General features: G+C 37.4%; 3 protein-coding genes across 3 annotated transcripts; 1 reads left to right on the plus strand and 2 right to left on the minus strand.

Annotated features, from left to right (window-relative positions):
- Positions 1–66: 66 nt before the first annotated feature.
- LOC122396327 (cytochrome b-c1 complex subunit 6, mitochondrial-like) lies at positions 67–989 on the minus strand. The gene is made up of 2 exons (XM_043394620.1): positions 747–989; positions 67–339 (listed from the first exon to the last, which is right to left on the minus strand). Exons 1-2 carry the CDS (start codon positions 834–836, stop codon positions 166–168), a joined length of 264 nt encoding a protein of 87 aa, XP_043250555.1. The 5' UTR covers positions 837–989; the 3' UTR covers positions 67–165.
- Positions 990–2,644: 1,655 nt separating this feature from the next.
- Positions 2,645–6,839, minus strand: LOC122396299. The gene is made up of 4 exons (XM_043394569.1): positions 6,561–6,839; positions 5,540–5,708; positions 4,194–4,394; positions 2,645–3,295 (listed from the first exon to the last, which is right to left on the minus strand). Exons 1-4 carry the CDS (start codon positions 6,600–6,602, stop codon positions 2,877–2,879), a joined length of 831 nt encoding a protein of 276 aa, XP_043250504.1. The 5' UTR covers positions 6,603–6,839; the 3' UTR covers positions 2,645–2,876.
- A 2,072-nt stretch (positions 6,840–8,911) lies between these two features.
- Positions 8,912–14,055, plus strand: LOC122396180 (coiled-coil domain-containing protein 39). Its single transcript, XM_043394350.1, has 11 exons — positions 8,912–9,226; positions 10,179–10,604; positions 10,687–10,908; positions 11,018–11,209; positions 11,277–11,492; positions 11,564–11,947; positions 12,088–12,342; positions 12,660–13,142; positions 13,209–13,421; positions 13,508–13,799; positions 13,883–14,055. Exons 1-11 carry the CDS (start codon positions 9,122–9,124, stop codon positions 13,978–13,980), a joined length of 2,886 nt encoding a protein of 961 aa, XP_043250285.1. The 5' UTR covers positions 8,912–9,121; the 3' UTR covers positions 13,981–14,055.
- Positions 14,056–14,233: the final 178 nt, after the last annotated feature.

A 14,233-nucleotide genomic window follows, 5' to 3' on the forward strand; every position in this document is an offset into this window, starting at 1 on the left:
TTATTAAATTTTAAATACAGATAAAAATGAAGGAAAGTTGACGGAAATTAATACTAATTGATAAATTATCGTTTATTCCTAATGTTAATTGTACATCTATAATGCATGAAATTAATTTATGACACCTCTTAATATAGATCACCCACGTTTAATGAAAGTATGATCTTATTTGAGCTTGCTAAAAAGCGTTTCCGCGACACAGTGATCTACGCATTCTACATAATCGATTAATTCTTCGAGACATGTTTCTTGCGTTTCAGTCCTCGAATTGACACGGTCGTTACATGTGTCAAGTTTTTCTTTCATAGTATGGCATTTAGCTTTTATGGCACATTGTTCCTGTAAAAAAATAATTATTTATAATAATTATATATTGGAAAAAATGTTATAAATTTTCCATAAACATAACTGGTTAGTTCGAAATAATTAACTTTGCTATAATTTGTATTATTACTTAACTATTTATACTTAAAATTTATACTTCTAAACGATAATTTGTATCGAATTTAAAATTATAAATCGTTCGAATTACAACAAACATTTACAGTAATAAATGAGCTTTCTAAATGATAATAAGAAACCGGGTAAGCTACATTCTTCAAATTTTTCCTCGTTCATATCTTTGTATTTAAGAAAAGAATATAATATTAATTTTAACAATGGAATGCTAATATCTATGTAGAATTTTGTAAAAACAAATTTTGATTTATTACCAATGAGAATATTACATAACTATTTTTACTTACACGAAGAACTTTCTGAGGATCAACCAGCTCCTCGTCGTCTGCTTTCACAACTGGGATCAGATTGTTAAAGAAACTTTGCAAGAAAGACATATTATTGAAAATAGTGTTTACTTCGATTCGAAATTAATGGGAAATATTTAACGAGTTCCGACAGAGAAGTATAGACACGAAGAGGCGAGAAATGTCGGTTTCAATTGCTTGTTTCACAAATGTATCATACTTCATGCCATTCTTCTGTAAGTTTCTCCTGCCTTTAAGGCGCATTTTCACGAGTTCCACATTTGTGGCGGCTCACATTCCACTCGGAATGTTGGCGCCTAGGAATATTTCTAACCCTCTCTCTCTCTCTTTCTAGTCTCGTTTGTCAACCTCTTTCCAAAGATTTTCATTCAAACTAATTATTAATAAATAATTATTGGAGACGATACTTCTCTTAGTCGTTGCGTTAAAAATATCTGTGGTGTTACTTACCGTACTCGCCACTAGAGGGCTCGTTCGAGCGCTTGCGTGAGCTTGCTTTCGTTTCTATATAAAATACGTTTCATTGTCCTTGTTGCTTCGTGTTTACATCATGTCGGATGACCGTTCTTTAAAAACGTAGATGTACAAAAACAATTCTGTAAATTATTCTTCCATATATTTCGTCTGTTATTACATATCTTGAAATGTCAATATACAATCTATACGTCTATATTGCTTATAAAAGATTATCGTGTATATCCATTAAACGAATTTACTAACCCCATGACAAATAAATTTTCTTCGAAAGTACACACGGCTGAAGAGTAAGCTTCATTTGGTTGTTTTCACAAATTTTTATTACAAATATATGTTTGATTGTATCCTTTGATAGCTTGATATTAATAATACTATATGTCTAAAAATATATACATGTATATTATAATATGTATAAGGAGATATATAGATAAATGTAATAATAATTATGTTATTTTGTACTCTATGTTGTACTTTTACATTTCGACGAAGATTGAATCTGTACATTTATAATATTATTTGAAAAGGTTAAGGAAAGTAAAATATACATACTATGTTAGTCTGAAATTTACGTACAAGTGTTAATAAACTTTACAACAGCACGAGACACAGCCCAGAACTATCAATGTCCTATCAAAACTGGTCCACAAATTGTAAACAATAGTTTGTATTCTTTATCAATCAAGCTGCCCAACTTTCTATTTATTTATGTACACTGGAATAGAAAATAACAGAAAAAGAAATTATATTTAACAGTTTGCTAAAATTGTAAATCGCGTTGAAAGGCTGTCCACTATAAAATGCAAAAGTTTACAAAAAATGATCAGAGAAAGTCGAGTTTCAATTTGTGTTTAAAAAATACAGTAGCGTCCACATAAGTGACCGGATTTTTGCCCACATAAGTGACCAGAGTTATTTCCAACAATTCTTAGAAGCCAAGCGACTTCTAACGTCGAGCATGCCTGGGAAAAAATTTTAATGGGAGAGTCTAGAGGCCCGGAATAAGACGAAAATGAAGAATATCAATTTGTTGAGGCTTCGTTAAAAAATTAATTTAAAAAATTTCAAATCATTCACGGAAAAATTATTTTCGTTTACGGGAGTCAATTGCAACCATTTTTGGTCAATAGACGTACCCCCGAAATCCTACGCACTTTCGAGAAAAAAATTCGAGAAGATGTGAAATTTTTCGGCGAAATAAAAAATTTTCAAATCGTTATAAAAAAATTATTTTTAGTCGCAGGGGACAATTGCAATAATTTCTGGTCAATAGACATACCCCCGAAATCCTAAGCGCTTTCGAGAAAAAAAATTCTTTACCGAAAATATACTGTATGGCGGGAAATGTTCCCATAACTTTGTAACGATGCCTCAATTAACAAATTAGTATCCTCGATTTTCGTATTATTTTAGCCTCTAGAATCTCTCGATACGATGCCTCAATTAACAAATTAGTATCCTTGATTTTCGTATTATTTTAGCTTTTAGAATCTCCCGTTAAATCCCATTGAGTCATTCATGAGGGCGCCACTGTAACAGGAGCCAATGTTTCGATTGCACTTTGATTCACGCGATTAGAGTCGTAAACAGGGACTAGAATTGACCAGTGGAAACTAGATACGTAATTAATAATCACTAAGGTCGTGTCTCGTACAAGAATTGTCGATCGTTATGCTCGGATGGTACCAAAGAGTGAACAGGCGAGGATAACGTCGACGGCGAAGTAGCAACGCACGGAGTGTGATAATCGTAACGGTAATAAGCGAACGATTCCCATCGAGTAGGGTGCTGGGCATCGAAGGACGTGGTCGTCGTGACTGGCGCGCTGCTAGCGTAACAGCTTCTCTCGGGTACGTTCGGTACGTAGCTATATTGCGGCTCCAAAAGACTCTGCAAATATCGTATGTAGGTGATCGCGTGCCTCAGCGATTCGATCTTGGACAGTTTCTTCCCGGGCCGTTTGCAGATCGGCAGATTCGATCGTAGAAGCTCGTACGCGCGATTCATGTCCCGCATTCTCGTCCGTTCTCGATCGCAGGCCGATTTCTTGTAATCTGAAAACCAACCACCGACTCGATTAGAACATCGAAGGTGATGTTATTTTCATCTGAAAAATAATATCCAATGTTTTTTTCGATTCGTCAACGCTAGAACCACCAAAAGAAATTGAAACGACAGACACGCGAATAAATATATATAGTGCGATGGAAATAAGTGTTTATATATTCTCTTATAGAAAATTACGATAAATTTTTTACAAGTTTTGTTTGAAATTATGAATGGGTAATTTTGACTTTGGTAGTTCTAGTGTTGAGAAAACGTTGTAGGTTGTAAATAACGAGACAGCGATTTAGATTTATATACTAATATAATTGTAATCAATTCGGTGTTCGGTGTAACAGTCTTGGTAATTGCATACAATAGTATCGGTTGTAAATGATCGAATATATATATAGATCGATTCAGAGAAGAATTAAGAGCGATTTATAAGAAAGAAGAAAATTCAGATTCTTCTTTTCTATCTCTTCAATTATTCCGGTCCAATTTTCTCGCACTGTTCTACGAACTGCAACGGCTCCCAAAGGATTCTCTAAGTAATTCTTCTCTTTTGTGGGATTTTTTTTTTTAATTGAAAGTTTAAAGTCGCATCAAGTGCAAAGGTTATCAGCGACTATGTTAAGAATTGCGGGACGTTAGGGGTATGTGATTGGGTACTGTGCTGCCACAAGAGAGTCTTCATAGTTTATCAAGTAATCCGATTTTTCGTGATCTTAAGACCATCGAGAGCTGAGAATTCGAAAACGGAGGATCGCTACCTGTAATCGTCGTCGGATGCGTAACAAATACTCTGTGAATTGCAATTCCCCACTCCGTCTCTCGCGATCGGTGACACGATTCGTATCGGTATACTACAGAACGTGAAATTTTGTATTTTTTTATTTTTTTCCGCACCTTTTTCCGTTTGCGATGCTTCCCGTTGTACCGACTTAATGTTGGTTTCGTGAAGTATTTCTAAATGCGGATGAGTATTAATTACTTCCGGTTCGGGGACTCGGATCACAAACACTCGATCGCTATTTTCCTGGCGATCCTCGTAGCTCCCATCTTGCCACGTTCTCCTTATGGATTGTCGGCAAATTATTTCTAAATTCTCTGTAAATAAATATTCCGTAAAATGTGCATATCAGATCTGTTCAGCGAGTCTTGGTCTCTTAAATAAACTCGTAATTCGCGTACATTATATAAAATAAGTATCTGGAATTTGTAAATAAAACTCAAATTGCTTGCTTGATCATCGAAATTTATTTTGTCGCCATCAGGAGCAATGCGCATGCGCCAACGTTTCTCCCAGTCTTCAAAACACTTCTTAAACGCTGAAGAAGGTAGCGCCTTGTGCTCCTTCTGTGAATTTTCTTTTATGGCCTCTGTCGACTCAAAACGCCTTCCTCGAAGGGGTAATTTGAGTTTTGGAAATAAGAGAAAGTCAGAGGGGGCCATATCTGGCTTCTTCTTATTTCTTAAACTCAAATTACTCCTTCGAGGATGGCGTTTTGAGTCGATAGAGGCCATAAAAGAAAATTCGCAGAAGGCGCTACCTTCTTCAGCGTTTAAAAAGTGTTTTGAAGACTGGGAGAAGCGTTGGCGTATGTGCATTGCTTCTGATGGGGCCTAATTTGAATGATTAAGTAAGCAATTTGAGTTTTATTTACAAATTCCAGGTACTTATTGTACATAATGTTATGACACTTTGTTCTATCAACGAAACTCTAACTTTTGCCCGTGTTCATAAGCCTGGTCGACTCATAGAAGCCTAAACAGAGAAAATTCGGTACATTTAACAATTTTGCTTCGACGAAGGCGAAAATGCAAGCCAGTCAGCTGAAATTGCGAATGGCGTTTATGGTCCAGGTACACTGTCGCAGCCAATGTCGAAGTGATCGAAGCAGAGCGACGTGTTAGCAGTCGTAACACCGTCCAAGAGCTAGAGATCGACCAGAAAACAGTCTTAAACCATTTGCGTAAAGCTGGATTGAAAAAAAGAAGCTCGATGTTCGAGTTCGCCAAACGGAACGAAATCGAATGGCAACAAATTATAAAATAAAACGGTGCATATTTTGTCCAAGTTGCACAATCCGAACCATGTAAAATAAAGTCGTGAAACAAACGTGGGAACAATGGATTTCTTTTCCCCCCACCTAATATTAATTTCTGATGCTTTCAGTTTTATACTTGATAGCGAAGTCGTTGTTTCGTCTTATCCTTTTAGAGTAACATTGTTTCTAACGAGATAAATATACCTGATCCATTTCTGACTAATTGATCCTGCAAGTACTGGTTGACCGCCGGTAACTTGGACGGAGAACTTTCTTCCTGGCTCAGCACCTCTTGCTGTTGCTTAGAGTTTTTGTCTAAATCCAACAGTATCGGCGAGTGCGCGCAGTCCTCGTTATTGCTATCGTTTTCCGACTGAAAAACACCGTGTCACTCCTTTTTTTATTACGTTCATCGTAAGAACAAAAGACCCTAGTACTCATCATTAACCCTTTGCGCTCCGAATTATATTTCAATTTTGCTACCAGCAGCTCCCAACAGAAAACAAAGCAATTTGAACAAACAGAGGTGCAAACAAATTCAATTGAATATCTGTTTTATTTACGCTATTGTAGTATTTTGTAATTTCTAAGTGTACGATATCTCTTTGGTTTTGAACTTGGAAAGGGAGCTCCTGAGATAATAACTGACGACGAGTCGTACTCGACATAGGAGTGCAAAGGGTTAAATCTGCTAATCGTAAGAATCATCTTGCATAGCAAATTGTCCAGTTAAACGAAAGATAGATAATTACATTTGAGGGGAATCCCGTAGCCTCGCGGTTGCCAAATACAGTAACGAGCAAAACATTTTAACAAAAATAATTTTTTATTCGATATTTCCAAGACAAAATACTTAGTATTATCTGCAATTTTCTGGCTTTTCAAAACGAATTTAACATTTGCAATACCATTATTAGACAGAGGCTTCAAAGTTGTTGCATTTTGTTTCTTTTGTATTCCACGTGCAGCAAATATCGAATAGAAAATTAGTTTTGTTAAATTGACGTATGCATGATCAGTTTTGCTCCTTGCTGTACAATATGCGAACACTTGGGAACATTTGGTGAAGGTATTCGTTGTTCGTGCATCTTTCAATGTACATGTTACGCGTGTCTGATCGAAAAGAGAAAAGAAAATGTAACTTTCTCCCTGAAGCGATCTCGGTTTTGGTAAGAAATTCTTCTCGCGCTGGTCGATGAGGGGGTTGAAAATGAGCAGCGGTTACCTCTTTCCTCGACAATTTGTTGGCGTATTCCTCCGAATCCATGTTGTACGATCGATCACGCGTCGGTTAAATAGCTCGTCGCGGCCGAGAAGAAGGTAGAGGATCGTCGAGGATCCACCTTCTTCGAGAAACTCTCCTAGGGCATGTGTCAGACACGACTGTCGAACGCGTTGGTCGTCGGATAAGATGTGGATCGGTCACAGACAGTCGTTATTAATGTTAATTTTATCCATTTATTAAGTATTCAGGTGTTCCGACAGAGGCTCTCAGTTCGTGGAAGGGCAAGGCTATAGAGATAGTCCCGAGAAAGCGTAGATCCCGTACCCGGGATCTCTGCTTATATTATTCATTGACCACGGTTGCAATTGCTGTTTCGTGATTTCATGTGGGTCGTTTGAACGGGGTTGAACCGACAATTTTCGGCAAATTTAAGGCGAACGTCGTCGTCGCGATTCGATGCTGATGCTCGGATAACATTATCCCCGTAGCGTTGAGACCCACTGGGATGATCGGAATAAAAGTGGGAATACAAACATTGGAACATAATAGACGCTCGCTCGATGGAAATACTAATGAGTCGAACCGTGCAAGTATAACGAATTGTGAAGAATAGCGATCGTTTTCGACGATGCAGTGGGATACGGTGGCTTTCGAAAATATTAACGCGTGTCAACCGGGAGGAAAGTCGATGACAAGGTATATCGTAAGATACCCTGAAGGCTCTTCGTCTTTAGTAACAACGAATTGTAGGGATCCATTTTTTTTTTTAGACAGTCTAGACTAGAATTTTTATTATGTTCTATTTAAAAAATTTCCGCCCATTCTCGATAGGGGAACGAACAAGCGAACGGAACGTCCGTCGAAAATGTTTTATGGTTTCCTTGCAAGAAATGTACAAAGGAAGCTTATGCTTTTAATCGTGTTTGAATGAATGTAAATTCATGAATTCGCAGCCATTAGCTCGGTGTTCATCACCGATTACCAGGTCTCACCACGTGGAGGTTGCTGCGAGAAGAGACCCGAAGAGCGATACTTTTGTCCACTTAAGTGACCGCGCTGTCTCCATCGATGCCCGTTATCCCGATCGCGGACCATTAAACGGGCATTACTCTACCTAATTCACTCTATATCTATATAAATCAAGACGCCATCTACCACAAAACGCCCAAGTTTGTCGCGGAATAGTTCTTGCTTTCAACGCTAGATGGAGCTCATTTTTCCGACCTCAAGCCCCCTGGTGCTAAAACGCCCAAGCTTGTCGAGAAAGCCATCTAGCGTTGACGAAACGAACTATTCCACGACAAACTTGGGCGTTTTAACACCAGGGGGCCAGAGGTCGGTAAATGAGCGCCATCTAGCGTTGAAAGTAAGGAACTATTCCACGACAAACTTGGGCGTTTCGCCGTAGATGGCAGTGCAAATCGTGTACCACCGATGGGTCACGATTTCTTTAACTTGTAGACAGAGATGCCAGAAAAGCACCGCCGGGTGCACACGCACACATGCCAGATACGCGTACGTGAGCTCGTGGAGTTTCGGAAAGTCGACAAAGGCAAACGTGACGTGAGGTCGAATGTCAGTTGTTCAAGAACGAGAAGGCAAATGTGAGCCTTCCTCTCTCGACTCCCACGAGATGGTCCGAAATTACTTCGGGCAGCTTCGGAGAATCGAGAAAGAGGGCATGTGTCAGTTTGCCTTTGTCGACTTGCCGAAACTCCACGAGCACAGGTACGCGTGATCTGGCATGTGTGCGTAGGGCACCGTCGATGCTTTTCTGGCACCTCTGCTTGTAGACAAGGAGGATCATGGACAAAGTAAACGGACAACTGGGCAAGAATTCAGTCACTTTATGTAGCTTTAGACACTGTTTATTAATTAGACTGAAGTACATATAGTCTCAAGTTAATGTGTATTATGGTTGATGTGTTGTGAAACCGTGTATTTACTCAAAGAAACGTAGAGACTAGGAATACGTGTTGCAGTGCCAAACACGGGTTACCGGTGTCTTCCACACTTGGCGTGGAAGTGGGACACTTGGGTCTTCAAACACTTGGTTGTCCAATGGAGCAAACACGTCAATCTGTTTTTATATTTTTTTAGATATGTGTTAATAAAGGGCATTCAATAAATTACACTGTATATTATTCATATATATTTTTATTATTATCACAGAATTTAAGTAACAGAACATTAATAAAAAGTTTGTCATAAGAGTATACTATACATTTTTATTCCTAATTATCCATATCCACCCACTCCTAATATATGAAATTAGGCCTTTCAATGTGTACTGCTTTAGACCATGCTGGATTAGATTATTAAGTCATTACTAATACTATATGTATCATTATTATGTAAATTAATGTAAGCCTACATTGTAGAGGAGGAAAATGAAATGACATGTGGGAATAATTGTAATAAAATGAATGCAAATTTCGGTATGATTCATGTCGATATGTACGGTTGCCATGACGGCGAGATACAAACGTTTCCTTCAGATACACCGTAATGTACTGATTTATCTTTCAAAAAATCCTTCGACGAAAAAGTAGGAGTCGAACATGGCCATAAATAATAACATAGAGACAGTTTTAAGTGTGCTAGGGTGGGAAGATGGATTTCGAATACCGGTGGCGAACGAGGAGAACAGACGATTAGAGGAAGAAGTAACATTCATTTGTATCACAATTATTTCATTTACTTTGCATCCATCAGTCTTTCTTATGGATTTACATGCATGCTTTTGTTTCCTTTTTATTATCATCATAGTAAACTATTGCACGTTCGAACGTACAAGCACAGACGAGGTATATGCGAGTAGACCTTACATCCAATGCATTTTTTCGGTCCATTTCTATGGGGCTCTGGAGCGGTAAAGAACTTCTTTTCACTAAAGAATTTTTTTCTCGAAAGTACGTAGAAATTCGGAGGTATGTGTATTCATCAAAAATGATTGCAATTGACCCCTGCGATCGAAAATAATTTTTCCAGAGTGATTCGAAACTTTTCAATTTTGTCAAAAAATTTAGGCACCTACTCGAATTTTTTTCTCGAAAGTGAGTAGGATTTCGGGGGTATGCCTATTCACCAAAAATGATTGCAATTGACCCCCGCAACTGAAAATAATTTTTCCAGAACGATTTGAAATTTTTTAATTTTGTCGAAAAATTTCACACCTTCTCGAATTTTTTTCTCGAAAGTGGGTAGGATTTCGGGGGTATGTCTATTCACCAAAAATGATTGCAATCGATCCTCACAACCGAAAATAATTTTTCCAGAACGATTTGAAATATTTTAATTTCGCCAAAAAATGTATTCGCTATTGTAGGTGTCATAGTCGTTTGAAAATTTACTTAAACTAACTAAAACTAGGAACTTAACTAGATGACGTTTGCTACGCCTGCGATATTAGCCGCCACAAGTTTCTCAACTGACCGTTATCCATGAGAAGAGGACGCTAAAATCACCATAGAATTTTCAGGTCGATATGGCAGTCAGATTGGGCCACGAAAGTCCACAAGGTGAACGATCTATTCGTATACCTCGTCTGTGGTACAAGTAAATCAGTGTCGTAAAAAAACTAGAAACAGATTGTAACGTATAAATTGTTATGGACAGATCGAAAGAAAAATGAAATTGAAGAAAAGTTTGAGCGCGAGACTTGTATCTACGGAAGAAAGACTAAATATGATGAAAACCCGTATTAATAACTTAACCATAGAACACGATATGAATCAGAAACTTTTAAACACGCATTCGATGCAATTGGAGAACGAGAATCATCATTACCGACTGAGCTGCAACACCGAGTCGAGCCTGCGCCAGGAGGCACGAGAATTTGAAAAGGAATGCAAGCAAGTTAACGAGACAGTGTCGAACATTACGAAAGAATTGGAAAAAGTAACGAGAAAGATAGAATTGTCGAAGAAGACGGTCGAGTACGACGAAAAGAGTCTACGAGAATGGGAGGAAACGTTGAATCGAAACGAGGACAATAATCAACTGATAGAACAATACATGAAAGAGGATGCGAAAGAATACAAGGTATACAGAATGGAAAATGATATATATCGATTATTTAAGGGTCGAGTTACTAGCTAATTTGTCTGGTTTCTTGCGATACAAGGAACTGGAGCTAAGAAGGCAGAAACTCAGTACGGAATTGCAGTTATATCGCGATGCGATTATTAAGAGAAATAACGAGGGACGAGAGATGGAGATTATTCTCGATCGAACGACGAAATTGTACGAGCAAGTATTAACAGAGTACAGACAAATGTTCAATCAATGGAAGGAGAGCGTAATTATGTTGCAACAGAGGAACGACGATATTAAAAATGTTCTTCGAGTACGATTAAAAATTAAAATATTATTTCTTTTATTGTTATTTATTTCTTCATAATTCTACTACTATTTTGCTAAATAAGGTTTAAACGATTAGAAATTATTTTGTACAGGAAACCGAAACGTTGCAAGAGATCGTAGAGGATAAGAAAAATACGCTCGAGGAATCGGAAAATTTTTTAAAGGAGCAAAACGAAAATAACAAACAAATCGAACAGTCGATCACGATATTAGAGAAGGACCTTTTCAATATGAAAGAAGAAGAATCCAAATTGAAAGAGACGTTTAATACGTACGAAAACCAGGTACAAAAGGAAACAGAAGGAATAAATGAAGTATTTAATTTGTAATATTTTAATTTTTAAATTCCAGCTCGTTATACAAAAGAACGTTGTAAAAGAATTGACGCAACGCGTGGAACAAGTCCAGGCTGACATAAAACGAAAAGAGGTGGAAATAAAAAATAAGAACGCAAAGATAGAGAAATTGAACGAACAAGTAATCGATTTAAATGCAAAGTTGCAAGTTGTCGACAGTCAAAAGTTAAATGTCGAGGAAAAGGCGAAGGAGCTGGAAAATATAATCGAGGTATTTATAAAAATCTAAAAAAAAAATTTTTATAATTTTATACGTTTATTGCACGTCGATGTAATTTTTAGGAACAAGAGAAGAAAAAAGTTGCAACGATCAAGGAAGTTAACCGATTGCAAACTGCAAATTTACGTATAACGAATCAGATTAAACAGCTGGAAAACGAGAGTAAAATTTTAAAGACGCAGCACGAGAACGAGTCGAAAAAGTCCGAGCATTTTGATAAATTGTACGCCAAGAATGAAAAGGATTTAGACGAGAGGAAAGAAGTATCGTACCAAGTGGAGTTCGAATTGCAAAAGTCGGAAATGAAATTGGACAGATTGAAGGGGAACGAGCACGATAAGTCCGAAGCGGAAAAGAAACAAAAAAGAATCGAGGAACTGCAGAGCACATTGAACGAGAAGACAGAGGTTTCAAAGTTGTTGCAAAAACAGATAGCGAGTTTAGAAGTATGTCGATCTTTTATGAATTTTAATGAGAGATTCTAGAGGCCAAAATAGTTAGTATTATTTTGGCCCCTAGAATCTCCCATTAAAATTTTTCCCAGAGGTCACCCTGTATAAGTTAAACATGTTTTTTTATTCCGCAGTACGACATGAGAAAACTGTCAACCAGTATATCGAACGACAATGATCAATTAAACTATTTGAGAAATAAAAGGCAAGATCTTGTTCTGCTCATGGACGCGGGAGAGAAACGATTAAAATCTGCCCAAACGCGTTACGAAGAGAAACAGGTGGAGGAAAGTATACTGCGACTGAAGGTGTCGCAGATGGAAAAAATGATATCGAACTTTGGGAATAATGTTTACGACTTGAAAAGATATCGACTCGAATTGGAAGCTGTAAGTTTTTAATGGAACATGTCTAATAAAAATAAGCAATAATTAGCGCGAGAAATAGATAGATCAATCCACGATCGATTGTGCTAGGCCTCTTGGTCCCTATGTTTCGAGGCTTGCGTCTACTGAGCATGCGCGTGGGAGAGGGGACTGAAATGAACAGTAAACAATGTAGCGTGGTAGAGTGTGGTTGCGTTTTGTTTTTAGAATCTGACAATTAGTATGTTCATATTAAAATTTCTATTACCAGAATTTGTAATGTTTTAATGCGTTTTGGAATAGTAATATACTATTAGAATAATTGTGCTATGATTGTTTAGGCAATACAAAAACGTAAAGCGGAAATAGCGATACAAAGGGAATCGCTGATTGCGCAGAAACGAATCGCTACGAACGAATGCTCGGAATTAAAGAACGTTATTGCCGAAAGAAAGATACGAATAAAGCAATTGCAGACAAGATACGATAATGGCGTAGCTGTATTAGGAACGAATCCTGACGGTACACCGGTGAATACAATCAATTTGAAGCTTCAGAATGCACAAGAAAAATACCTCTTACAAGAGCAAGGCGATAAATTGGACGAAACGATCAGGAAAGCGGAACAGGAAATACAAGCGATGGAAAATACACTACGAATGATAAATGTCTGCAACGACAAATATAAGGCAACCTTAAACGCCGACGAGCAAAATAAAGACGAATTAGAAGAACATAAGGAATTGGACCAACAGCTACAGAACGCGAAGGAAAGTTTAAAAGAAAAACAAGGAGAAGTACAACGCCTAACGGACAATTTACAGGTATCTCGTAATAAATTTGATTTTTGTTGTATCGTTATTCTTTTTATAATTAAATGGCTGTGACAGAAACTGCAAAACGAATATGCCGAAATCCTTAAAGAGATAGACGAGGCTGAAGAACGGAAAAAGAATAAATATCAATATTTACTCGAGCTGAAACAACAAATCCAAGATCAGAAGGGGAAAGTATCAAGGGCTGATAAAAGTTTGAGGTGCGCTCAAAAAGATATTCAACAAATATTTGCAACCACAGGTGATAAAACAGTATTGATACAGGAGGTTTGTCGACTACTAAATATTTCATAGTAATCGTATGTATAGTATATTTAATATACATACTTGGATAATAATTGTGTTAACCGCAGAAAGAGATGGAACTGCGTGAAATTCAAGAACAAAATTCTATCGTTTTGCAAGATATTGCAGAATTTACGATTCATCACGTGGAGGCAGAAGCTTATATTAAAAAACTCTTAGCTGCTAAAAATATAGAGCTGCCCGCTGCTCCAATATTTAATCAAACACCGACATCGAGCCAATGTCTCAGTACTAAAAATTCGATGGACTGTCTGCCGAAGAGTACTAGTCGCGGAATCGTCGTTGCTTCGTCCAGGGAAAGTATCGGAAACATAGTCAATATACAACCTGAATTTCAACGTACGTTTACAAGTCTTAAGATTGTTGTACATCTTCTTTTTACGAAGTTAGTCCAAACCCTTACGACATCGTTATTGTTTCAGCAATCTCGACGAATGCTTCGTCAAAAAGTGTAACGAAGCGCGAGCAGCAACCGGTGAAGACCTCTTTCCAAACACAATCTACAAACAGAATTTCTTAATATAATTTGCTAAATATTGTATATTAATTTTTTTCTTATTATTTATACTCGGTTGTAAGAAAGAAATAGATAAAATAAACGACACGATTTGTTTCATATCTTCCGCTTGCATTTTTAAAATACCCAAGCCATAGATCGCGTGCATGCAGTTAAAAATAACGTTCTTTTATATATAAAAGTGATATACATACATTGTTATCAGACAGTATCAGTAGAAACGGACAAAGGGGTTAGGATGCAGGGCCCTTAGCAA

The sequence above is a fragment of the Colletes gigas genome, unplaced genomic scaffold (genome assembly GCF_013123115.1).
Source record: "Colletes gigas isolate AHSC1104 unplaced genomic scaffold, ASM1312311v1 Colletes_gigas_Sc00007, whole genome shotgun sequence".
In the NCBI taxonomy this organism is placed as follows: domain Eukaryota; kingdom Metazoa; phylum Arthropoda; class Insecta; order Hymenoptera; family Colletidae; genus Colletes; species Colletes gigas.

Coding starts and splice junctions, on each gene's coding strand:
- LOC122396299 (XM_043394569.1), bottom strand. CDS start 6,602: ATGGATTCGGAGGAATACGCCAACAAATTGTCGAGGAAAGAG. Junction 5,709..6,560: donor ACAAATTGTCGAGGAAAGAG/GTAACCGCTGCT, acceptor GGTGTTTTTCAG/TCGGAAAACGATAGCAATAA. Junction 4,395..5,539: donor ATTAGTCAGAAATGGATCAG/GTATATTTATCT, acceptor ATTTATTTACAG/AGAATTTAGAAATAATTTGC.
- LOC122396327 (XM_043394620.1), bottom strand. CDS start 836: ATGTCTTTCTTGCAAAGTTTCTTTAACAATCTGATCCCAGTTGTGAAA. Junction 340..746: donor ATCCTCAGAAAGTTCTTCGT/GTAAGTAAAAAT, acceptor ATTTTTTTACAG/GAACAATGTGCCATAAAAGC.
- LOC122396180 (XM_043394350.1), top strand. CDS start 9,122: ATGGCCATAAATAATAACATAGAGACAGTTTTAAGTGTGCTAGGGTGG. Junction 11,210..11,276: donor TTAATACGTACGAAAACCAG/GTACAAAAGGAA, acceptor TTTAAATTCCAG/CTCGTTATACAAAAGAACGT. Junction 13,800..13,882: donor TATACAACCTGAATTTCAAC/GTACGTTTACAA, acceptor TTATTGTTTCAG/CAATCTCGACGAATGCTTCG.